The 12131-nt window shown below is 40.0% G+C and overlaps 1 protein-coding gene across 1 annotated transcript in view; it reads left to right on the top strand.

Moving 5' to 3' along the window:
* Positions 1-12131, top strand: part of CSNK1G1 (casein kinase 1 gamma 1) — a 48166-nt gene that overhangs the window by 10392 nt on the left and 25643 nt on the right. The window contains exons 2-5 of the mRNA XM_063142740.1: positions 8260-8639; positions 9866-9906; positions 10586-10655; positions 11092-11243. Of these exons, the coding sequence (XP_062998810.1) occupies positions 8471-8639; positions 9866-9906; positions 10586-10655; positions 11092-11243 (432 nt within the window). The 5' untranslated portion in view covers positions 8260-8470. The remainder of the gene's footprint in view (positions 1-8259; positions 8640-9865; positions 9907-10585; positions 10656-11091; positions 11244-12131) is intronic.

Below are 12131 nucleotides of genomic sequence, written 5' to 3'. Positions count from 1 at the left end.
GGCCAGCCTGTACCAGTGGGGGAGAAAGCTCTCACGGGCTCTTCACCTGCTGGGAGTGAACCCTTTCCAGAGCTTATCTCCTCAAGGGCAAACAATACACAGTCAGTGGGAAGCCAATATTCTTCCAAGGGGGAGAGCATGGAGAGGTTAGCCGATCTTAGAGTACGCCACAGACTAAAACGGGCGGGGCTAAAGGAAGGTGAAAGAAAGTCAGCCCGGCTGGCATCCCATCGGAAGCTGCAGCACAACTAGCCTCTCTTGAGTTAAGGTGTCTTGGGAAAAGGCTTTCCATTCTCCTTGAAAGGACAGTTGTCTCGCTTAGTTTGCATAGTTTTGCCCAGGGGAAAGTTCCTAGAGATTAGGCTCTCTTCATATGGGAAGAGATGTTTATTGCTTAAATAAAGCTTTGTCGATTACTTAGCAGGCCTCATTATTGTCTCCCAAGAAGGCAGGAGGTTTTGAGAAACACGACATCAAGAGAGTTATGTGTAATTGTGGTGGTTGAACCTGAATGGAGATAAAATAAACTAGAATACTTACAAGAAAAATGATTAGGAGCATGGGATGCCTGCCGTATGAAGCAGCACAAAAACATTTTTAAGTTCAGGGTAAAAAAAAGTCCTAAATAGGGAACAATGGAAGGGTCATAGCCTACGTGCTTTGTCATGGATAAGGACTCAGGTTAAATTTTCAGTTAAAAGATTTTGTGTAGCAGGGTTGAAGAAGAACTGCGGTCAGAGCAAACAAGACTGAACTAGACTTGATATCTGACAACATTCGGTCATATAAGGTAGTTTACCCTATAGTGAATCTGGCACACAGCTGGGTTAAAAGGAAAAGATCCATCTGTGGATGGAGGTAGAAATGGCCCATCTTGTAAGTAAGTTAAAGAGAGGACTGGACTAAATCAGATGTTCAGCAGCTTTGGGAATATATCTTACTGTTTCTAGTGTTCTCAAACTGGAGAAGGTTGGGAATAGAAGGTTAGGATTTATTACCATATTTCTTCAATTGTAAGACGCACACTAATTTCAGTACCACCAACAGAAAAAACTTTGATTCTAAGAATAATAATCGTACCCGTGATTCTAAGACGCACCCCATTTTTAGAGATGGGGAAAAAGTGTGTCTTAGAATCAAAGAAATACGGTATATTAATTGTACTGTAAGCTGCTGCCCTGAAAGGTGATCTAGAAATATTTTTTTAAAATAACAAATAACAGAATTCTGTATTAATACCTGGTTTTGTTAACACCTTAGAAGCATCTGGCTATTGTTTGAGACAGGTTACAGGTAAAAGCACCATTGTTCCTTTGAGCAGAACTGTTCCTATATTGTAAAATTTGTCTGGTGGATAGACACTAGGTCATATCTTATTTTTATCATAAAGACTTGCTAATAAAGGTTCAGGAACGTATTGCTGAGGAGGGGACATGCAACGATGAGTAGAGAAGCACATGTTTTGAGTGTGGGAATACATTCTGCTTCCAACATAAGTAGAAGTTAATGCAGTCTGAGTAATTTGAATCAAATTGTGTGTACTGCCATACAGCATAAATGGATTTTCTTTCATACATGGGTAGAACTAGGGAATATCATAATATAGAAGCAGGCAGTCTTGCGTTTGCAGCAAGGAAACAAAACAATGAATTCTTCCTAAGTTCATAGTAATAGATAATTCAGTGTTATCACAGCTCTTGCAAGTGAAAATACTTGTGATTTCTGATCTCATTTTTTGTTCTTATGCATGAACTCATGTGAAGTAAGCTTCAGAATGTCAGTGAGGTCTGATACCTATAGTATGTTCAAATTATATCAACAAACTCTCATGTTTGTTCGACCAATGTGTATATTGGTTTTGGAGTGCAAGTTCTATTAGTCACTCAGGAGCTAACAGTATCTCAGTCTGTTCAGCAAATCTTATAAATCAATTTTCACCTTTTCGTTTTATGTCTCCCTCAAAGCAAGTGCATGGTAACAAGTAGATTTTAATTCTTAAATGCTAGGCAACAGTGGTGCAGAGAACTCTGTATGGGGCTGCAGACATGTAAAGGTACATGGATATAAAGTATTTTTTAGATTTGTAGAGAATACATGTAAGTATCTCACTGACTCCAGAGCTGGTGGTAGTGGGTCATATATTTTGAATCTGTGGTGCTTCCAAGAATCAGAGGGTTTGATTTGCTTATACAAACCCTGACCCAAAACAACAGGTAGCTCTGTAATCCTATAGCCATTTACCTGGGAGTAAGATTCTTTGAACATTGTGTTCACACACATATTCACAGGTAGAATGCCAATATGCCTCTGTTACCAGTTGTTGGGGAACTTGAGCAGAATGGTGCTGTGGTACTCATGTACTTCTTACTGGCAATTGGTTGGCCACTGTGTGAACAGAATGCTGGCCTAGAATAGACCAGTGTTCTTCGCTGCAAGGGCTGAGGCCAATGAAAGATAATCACCTCAAGTGCTGCCTGTCCTGTCCTGTAGCTGCTCCAGCTTTCTCTGGGAGACGCATGAGGTAAAGTGCTAGGCAATTTACAAAGCTTTATTGCAAGCAATAAACACTTCTGTAACACAAACTAGGCACTTTCTGTGAAACTCCCCCTTAGGCAAAAACTATGCAAACTAAGTAAGACAATTGTCCGTTCAAAGAAAAGGCTTTTCAAATGTTCATAACTTCAAGGTGGTTGATGCGTGGACAATTTCTCATGCAGTCTGTCCGACTGTCTCTTTGCTGCTAACCTCGCTGGACGTTTTAGTTTCCGGCGATTCTTAGCATCCAGTAAGGTTTCTGAATGCTCACCCCAGAAGTTGACTCCCTGTCCCCTGAAAGCATAGAATTTGGCGTTGAAGAGATAGACTCTGGAGGGGGCAGATAACCAGCTGGAGCCTCCCGTGTGAACCTCTTCCCCCACTGGCTCTAACTGCCTGGTGTCTGGCTCGGTGCCTTCTTGTCTGAATCTGTTTCTGATTGATTACCTGCCTCACCTTCTCCCAATACAGGAGCAGTAGGGCTATACTGTTGGGTTATTGTGCCAGAACTTTTCTCTCTCTGGAACTCTGTTTGTGCTCAGAAACAAACACACATCACGCAGGTCTTACACAGCAGAGCTGGTTTATTTCCTTCAGGCTTCTGTGCAGTCCAAATCAGATCAGTTCAGATCAGCACACTGAGGCATACACAGAGAGCAGTGATTATAGAGCAGTGATCAGTGATCAGTGATCAGTTCCATTTTACACAAGTGAGAAACTATATACAGATCTACACAATTCTTATCTACATTACATACAGCTGTGATGAGGCTAACTTAGAATCTTGGCAAGGTTCCCAGAACAGCCTCTATCTCAAGGTAATTGCCCACAGATACTTTCTCTGTTTAACCCTGAGATAGCCATACACACACAATTTTAATGACTAAGCAAGTATTTCTTTTCATATACTTAACAGTCCTCCTCTTGCGCATGTTGTTTAAATTGTGTTACAATCTGAGACCCAGCTTTAAAATCATCTCTTTGTGTTTTACCATTGATACTGGTTTTGTGAATAAATCAGCCAACATCATTTCAGATGGACAATATTCAAGCTTAATCCAGCCCTTCTGAATTATATCTTTCACATGAGAATAATGAACATCCACATGTTTAGTTCTTAGTTTACACTTTTCAGATGTAGCCATACTAATACATGCCTGATTATCCTCAAATATGGTTACTGGTGTCTCAATTTCCAACCTTAGATCAGCAAATAATTGTTTACACCACTCAATCTCATTACAAGCCAGAGATAAGCTGATATATTCTGCTTCTGCACTAGAGGTTGCTACACAATTTTGTTTTCTTGTAACGTTCCACCTGTCCTTTCTCATTTTGTTTTACTTTGAATACTCATTTACAGGTAATGGCTTTATGACCTTCAGGTAAAGGTACTAGCTCCCACGTTTCATTTTTTTCCATTGCTCTGATTTCCTCTGACATTGCTTCATGCCAGCCCTGAGCTTCTGTAGGTTCCATTTCCTGAATTTCCTCAAATGAAGTAGGTTCATAGGCTATTAGTAAAGCTCTATGAGAAACCTGTTTGCTTTGGTATTCATCTGAATAACGAATTGGAGCTTTGCGTTCCCTTTCTGGTCGCTTTGGCATAGTTACAGGCACAGTTTCCTCCTTTACAGTTTCTTCCCCCTCCCTCTCTTGCTGAGATTGTTCAGGAATTTCTTCTGTTTCTACAGCTTTCTGTTCTACAGGCAAACTTACATACTGTTTTGTTTCCTGCATTTGTTCATGAAAAACTACATCTCTGCTCACAATTACACTTTTGTGATATGGAGACCACAAACGATAGCCTTTTGTTTGTGTATCATATCCCAACAGTTTACATTCCAAACCTCTTTGAGCTAGCTTTTCTGGTCTGTTTTCTTTCTGAATATGAGCAAAACATTTACTTCCAAAAACCCTTATATGTGACACTCTAGGTTTTCTGTTGTAAAACATTTCATATGGGGTTTTTTCATGTACAGAGTGGTAAAGCCTGTTTAACAAATAATTTGAGGTGGACAAAGCTTCTGCCCAGAACAGGTTAGACAATCCTGACTCTCTCAATAGAGCTCTTAACATGTTCTGCAAGGTTCTGTTTTTCCTTTCTGCAACTCCATTTTGAAATGGTGAATATGGAGCAGTAAGGTCATGTTGTATACCCTCATCACTGAGGAATTTTTTAAATTGGTTGCTAAGAAATTCACCTCCCCGGTCCGTTCTTAGATTAGCTATAGGTTCTTTAAATCTATTTTTACTCCACTTAACAAAGGCTTTAAACTTTCCAAAAGTTTCACTCTTCTGTTTTAACACATACACAAATCCAAATCTACTGTAATCATCAACAATAGACAAGAAAAATCTGTTTCCTCCTTGACTTGTCTCAAAAGGACCTGCAAGATCTGCATGTATTAATTCAAAAATTCTTTTTGTTGTTCTCTCACTATGTTTTGGAATGTTTGACTTATGACACTTGGTTTCACTGCATACATTACATTCTACATAGTTAGAACATGGTTTGATTTTCACCCCTTCACACAATTCTGGAATCTTAGAAATTGTTTTATAGTTAGCATGACCAAACCTTTTATGAGTTAAATGGATGCACTCTTGGTGTGGTTTGCAATTGGCTATTGTTTTTGTTGTGACTTTGCTGGCTACAACTTCATTTTCTGTACAAGTATTAATCACATACAAAGATTCTTTCATTATTCCCTGCACACACACCTTGTTTCCCTGTTTTATAGTACAATTTTCTTCAGTAAAACAAACCTCATACCCCATTTCTGTTAACTGAAACACACTTAGAAGGTTTGTTTCTAATTCTGGTACATATAAAACACTTTGTAGTTCAACTCCCAGACAATCAAAATATACATTACCCACACCACAAATCTGGATTTTTGTTCCATTTGCAAGGGTAACACACTTTTGCTCTGAAGTAGAAGTTTCCAAGGTTACAAATGAAAGTTTGTCTTTTGCCATACTTATTGAAGCCCCAGAGTCCAAAAACCAAGGATTCATTGTCTCTTTGACTCTTGCTAGAAGACACTTCTTTGTTGATTCAGCTTCATTCATGTTGTTTTCTTCTCTCCACTTTGCTGTTGACTGCTTTTTCTTCTTGTTGTTGCAATCCCGCCTTAAGTGTCCTGTGGAACCACAGTTAAAGCATTTCCTTGCCTTTAATGCAGCCACCACATCAGAAGATTTATGGCTTTGTTGAAATTCAGCCACAGGAAGTTTAAGGCTCTGTTGTTTTGAAGCTTGTCTTCTTTCATAGGTTTCCAGTAGTTTTCCAGCTACATACTCGAGGGTTAAATTTTTCTCCTCTTGACTTTCCATCATGGTGACAACCGCGTCATACGATGAATCAAGACTTGACAAAATCACATAGACTTGGTGTATAGTTGTAAACTCCATCCCTCGTGCCCTGAGTTGATTGAAGATTTCTCTCATGCTTTTCAAATGGTTTGACACAGACTCCCCTGGTTTCAGCTTCATTCCATACAGTTTCCGGGTTAGAATTACTTTACTGCCCGCTGTTTCTCTTTGATATACAGCTTGTAGCGCATTCCAGCATTCTTTTGATGTATTCAAAAACTGAATGAAGGAAATTTGAGAGTCTTCCACAGCTAATGCAATAACTGCCATTGCTTTTGCATCGTCCTTAAACCATTTAGCATTCTGTGGATCTGCTCTATCTGGTGGATCCTCTGTGACTACATACCACAGTTCAGCCTGAATCAGATACATTTGCATTTTGTAAGACCATAATGCATAGTTAGAGTCATTCAGCTTTTCTAACAATTGATGCAAACCAGACATATTAGCTCCTGCCATTTTCTCTGCTTTAGGAATTTGTATCTCACCGTCCTCCTGCTCAGAGTCCTCCTCAGAGTCAGCCGACTGAGATTCTTCCTCACTTTGCAGCACTGGCTTTAGCTTGATGTCTTCCTCCATCAACAGTCTTCTGTTTTAGCAGACTCCTGGTTCTGATACTGCACCGTTCCCATCAAGTTCTGGTTCTTCTGCCTGGCGTAGGCTGGTCTAGGCTAGACTGGACTTGACTGGGCCCATAACCTTTGTTGGGTTATTGTGCCAGAACTTTTCTCTCTCTGGAACTCTGTTTGTGCTCAGAAACAAACACACATCACGCAGGTCTTACACAGCAGAGCTGGTTTATTTCCTTCAGGCTTCTGTGCAGTCCAAATCAGATCAGTTCAGATCAGCACACTGAGGCATACACAGAGAGCAGTGATTATAGAGCAGTGATCAGTGATCAGTGATCAGTTCCATTTTACACAAGTGAGAAACTATATACAGATCTACACAATTCTTATCTACATTACATACAGCTGTGATGAGGCTAACTTAGAATCTTGGCAAGGTTCCCAGAACAGCCTCTATCTCAAGGTAATTGCCCACAGATACTTTCTCTGTTTAACCCTGAGATAGCCATACACACACAATTTTAATGACTAAGCAAGTATTTCTTTTCATATACTTAACATATACATGACACTGCCCTCCACTTATTATTTATTCATTATATTTATATCCTGCTTTTCTTCCTTCTTACGTAACCCAAAATGATGTACATAATCCTCCTCCTCACAACAACAACCCTGTGAGGTAGGTTGGGCTGGGAGTCTGCGACTGGCCCATAGTCACCCGGTGAGCTTCCATGGCCGAGTGGGGACTAGAACCCGGATCTCCCGACTCCCAGCCCAACAGTCTAGCCACTACACCACTAGGGGAAGAGTTCTATAATTTTGGTGTCACCAAAGACAAGACCCTTTTCTTCAGGAGCTACCTACCAAACCTCACAGGTGGGGGTTCAACAAGAAGGGCCTTAGAACATTGGTGGAGATAGGGTCGTGTGGGAAAACCCGTGTTGCTCAGGGGTGGGGTGATTTCAAACTTGCCCCCTTTCTGTCAGTCACTCTCTACTGTTGTTTTTTCAGTAGCTGGTAATACCAATAAATAAATAAATGTACAGGCCTGCATTTGAGCAAACCTAATCTTTAAACTGCCAGCTTCTAACTTTACCAAAGCATTAATTGACATGTTTTAGGACAGCTTTCCTTAACATGCTGCCCTGCAGATGTTGTGGACTTCCAACTCCCATCAACCCCAGGCATCACGGCCAATGATCTGGAATTCTGGGAGTTGTAGTCCAAAAAATCTGTAGGGCACCAGGTTGGGGAAGTGAGTTGTTTCAGGATGTGATTTGTACAATGTATTCATACCACTTATGTGCATGATAGTTACTGCTATCAAACCTCTTCTGTGTCTCCCGTTGCACTGCACACCCAGACTCATAAACATTCTTCATTAAGGCCATCATCAATGTGCAGCCATATCCAATTCATTGTCAACAGATCTAAAGTCAAGGCACTTGTCCATAGACCATAGACCAACTAAAATGCTTATGGTGTCATTTCTAGAAGGGCTCTCAAGTATCTTTAGTTGAAAATTGAGTGACTGTAGAAATTGGAGAAAATAGCCATTGTTGATGGCTGGCCTGGGAGTGGAAGGTGGAAATGTCCTTCTGTTCAAGGTTTTGTTTTCTGCAATATGAAGCAACAAAGGGTTACACTGGAACTGATCAACCGGTTGAAAATACTCACTCCAAAATAGATATCGTTGAGTTCTATTTTAGTGAGCAGCTTGTTCTTTTATAAATAGGATTTTGGTCTTTCAGTTGCCCTTTTTTCTCTCTTTTAGGTTGTATAAGATTTCCCTCTACCTCGTGGAGGACTCTGGAGTCGCCCATCAGATGTTCGGTGGTACTACCTGAACAACTTGGATATGATGCCAAAAGATCTCCAAACGATTTTATAGTTTGACCCAATGTTTCTTCTGGATATATATTTCTCTACAAGAATAAGTGCAAAGTCCAAATCCTGCTTACTGGCAGATATTTTATTTTAAGATCATGGACCATCTTACTAGAGAGAAAGATGAAAGGCGAACAGGAAAGGGAAATCCAGGAAGAAGTTCCCAAGCATCAAGTTCCACTTCAGCATCTGGTGTTCTTATGGTTGGGCCCAATTTCAGAGTTGGCAAGAAGATAGGCTGTGGAAATTTCGGAGAGCTCAGGCTAGGTAAGAGCATTGCAGTTTCCTTGACTTGTCATTAGGCTTGCACGGTCTTGATCAATGGATTAAAAACCTTTCGATCATCTAAAAAGATGCTGCAATTAACTAGACAATGCGCTTTTTTAATATCTATATCTATCTATCTATCTATAGATAGATAGATATGTATAAAAACTGCAGATAGCAGGTGCCAGCATAGGAACGGCATTTCCCCTTCTGTGTGAGGAAACGCCCTGTCTAATATGGCCCCTGCTACAACGTACTTGTCTCTATATGCTGTGTTCTTACGCAGTTTTGTGCAGATTTAAACCAATTTATTGATTTAGAATTCAGTCTACTTAACTTAATAAAATTTCTTAGGTGTACTTCTATTTACTTGGTAAACATTTCTTTACCACGCAATTTAAAGTCTTGCAATGGAGGGAGGGTGGGTTATGTTTTAAGGACTTTATCTGAAGAGCTGTAAAGAGGCGTTGCATTCTAATTCCTGGCAACTTCAGGGAATTTTAGATCTTCTGAGTTTTTAAGTCTGCGGATGATCATCTATAATGGCCATGCTGTGTTTCAACACTACTGAATTAGCATAGGGATCTGGATGTAGATGTTGGAGATCTGTGTTTATATCTCACCTTTGCCATGACCTAATTGTGTGTTCTTGGGTAAACAGATACCTGATAGCCTTCCTTCGCCTTTTGTAAAATGGGGATAATGGTGACCTACCTCACTGGGCTGTTGTGAGAGCAAATAGAATAAAGGCAGTAAAGTACTCAGTCATTAAAATGCTACATAAATTATGATGATTGCAACTGAATCTAGAATGTAGCTTCTTAATACTGTGTAAAAAATGTAATTCAGCCAGAAAAAAATGTAGCTCTGGTGATGTAATGGCAGAGTTAGACAGCAATTTGTGGGTTAATTTACAAGCAACTTCTGATTTCCAGAAAACCCCTAAAAATGCTGCGTCAGACTGCGATGTCTGAACTGTGATGTCTGAACCTGATTGTTTGTGGGTTGCTGTTTTTACCCCAGCTTGGTAAGAATCATCAGAATTAAGCCTGCTGTTAACTAGACTCAGATTTCATGGAATAATCAAGATTAGGGAGACAGCAATGATCCATTTTTAAAATTTGTGCCAGAATTGCAAAATTCTGTAACTCGAGAATGGGGAATTCTGTATTCAAAATTATATTCAAACATTTGTAATTCCGGAAGCATCTTTGTTTCTTTTATAGGCAAAAATCTTTACACAAATGAATATGTAGCAATCAAACTGGTGAGTAGGCCTTCAGTTTTAAAACATCTTTGAAATTCTGAATGTTAGACAAAATAGGACTTTGTCTCTGTTCTAGACTGTATTATCCTGGACATCCATGCAAAGTGTACTTACCAAATCCTGGCAGAATGTGGTCCTGCTATAAACCTATTAATGATATGCTTCCATAAAGACAATTTTGGAAAGCTGTCGTGATATTAACATGCCAAAAGATTTAGGGTGTAATCCTTCACGTGTTTAGACAGAAAGAAGTCATAACAACTCCCAGCCAGCCATTTTTCTGCGTAAACATGCATAGGTTTTTTGCCCCTAATGTTGTTTTGGTGAATGACCGCTATTTCCTCTAACTTACCAGATATCATATATTAAGTCAGACTTACGTCCCAGGTTAAATTATTTGATCAGATGTTTAATATTAATTACACATTCTTATCTGACAATATGACAGGGTAGCTGGGATGTTTACTTTCAGTGTCTTAACTCTGCAACGGATGTCCTCTTATGAACCGAGGCCTGATCATTTTACTTTGGAGAGAGAGGGCCAGGGATTTGGTAGCATATTTTCATATCTAATTAAGCTTATTGCTGGTACTAAGCTGTTGTTAAAAGTTTGAAAAATGCAGAGTCTGCCATGAAGCTCAGTTTAATTTGATTGTCTCTTCATTCTCTTTTTTTATAGGAGCCATTAAAATCCCGTGCCCCACAGCTGCATTTAGAGTATAGGTTTTATAAACACATTGGCTGTACAGGTAAGGAATGTCTCTCCTAGGAATGAGAATAGATTGTGGTAATAAAGCAACGTATTAGAGCTTGTAGTTGACACAAGCATATATTTGAAAGCTCATCAGTAGCATTCCTAGCTCTTTTGATTCCAGCCATAAAGTGTAATGATGAGCTGTTAATTCTGTTAGTTTTTGGACTACAAGTATTGGCCAGAATTGCTGTATTAGTCTTTATTTTCTTAACTCACAATTCTAAGGTCATCCTCTATCCAATAAAGAAACAAACCACACATGAAATGCAAGGGTTACCAGTGGTGATATCATGGGGAGAAAGATTAGTCACTAAAATGGTTCTCAAACCTATCTACCAATTTGACTGGCTCTTGGAAATTTCCATATAACGATAGTGACGGTACTGCAGTCGTTATGATGGATTAATTTTTCTCCTTTGGTATACTTTCAGTTGAAGGCTTCCCCCAAGTGTATTGCTATGGGCCATGCGGAAAGTATAATGCCATGGTACTTGAACTCCTTGGTCCAAGTTTGGAGGACTTGTTTGACCTCTGTGATAGAACATTCACTCTGAAGACTGTCTTGATGATAGCAATCCAGCTGGTGAGTAAAGGAAGGGTTTCATCTTGTTTGATTTATCTTCACAATTTCCAAAAATGCATGTGCTTTTTGATTTGTTTAAACACCCACACCCACACACATGCACACTCTGTGTTCCATTATCAAATAGTTTAAAAGTACAAAGTTTTAAAACATTATTGCAACAGGCATATTGGCTCAGTTCAGACAACACGTTTCTCACCGATGGTTTTAGAACTCCACCGTTGAGAAATGTGTTGTCTGGTGGGAAAACTCCACCCCACCCCATGGCGGAGGTTTCCATGCTGTGCAGAGGAGAGTTTCTGCACAACTGTTGTGTTGCATGTTGTGTGGCAGGCTCCATGGAGTTTTCCATTGAGTTGACTTTTTCCACTGGCTACAGATTTCCCTGGCAAGAGCGGCGAAAGGAGAGAGTGCCACTCTAGGAGAGCTGCCAGGATTGGTTTTTTGCAGCAGTGGCTGATGGGATACCATCGGGAGGACTGGGCGAGGCGAGAGGGTGGAGGAACTGTCAATCAAACATTGCGATGAATTTTACTCAACTCCATGGTAGCCCACAGTCACACAACGGTGGAGTTAGACCATGTTGTGTGGGGAGGACCCCCTAAAAACTCATCCGTTGAGTGGAGTTTTCACACTGCGTTGATGAACATGTTGTTTGAACTGAATTGGGTAGCAGACAAGGAAATTTAGGGCTGACTGATTTGAAAGCTTTGATTCCCCAAATGGAATTTGTGCTCTGTCAAGTTGGCCAGTTTCCTCACAAGTAAATTGAGGTAAATGCATGGGAGTTCAGGCTAAGTTACACTGGGTGGTTTTTAGTTCTTTGAGTCCAGTAATAATGGAAGGCAGAGCATGGATTAGAGCACTGGGTTTCAAGCTGTTTACAGG

This window comes from Elgaria multicarinata, chromosome 16 (assembly GCF_023053635.1).
Source record: "Elgaria multicarinata webbii isolate HBS135686 ecotype San Diego chromosome 16, rElgMul1.1.pri, whole genome shotgun sequence".
Classification (NCBI taxonomy): domain Eukaryota; kingdom Metazoa; phylum Chordata; class Lepidosauria; order Squamata; family Anguidae; genus Elgaria; species Elgaria multicarinata.
The sequence above is the reverse complement of the archived record's forward strand: the minus strand, read 5'-3'. Positions and strand labels throughout refer to the sequence as shown.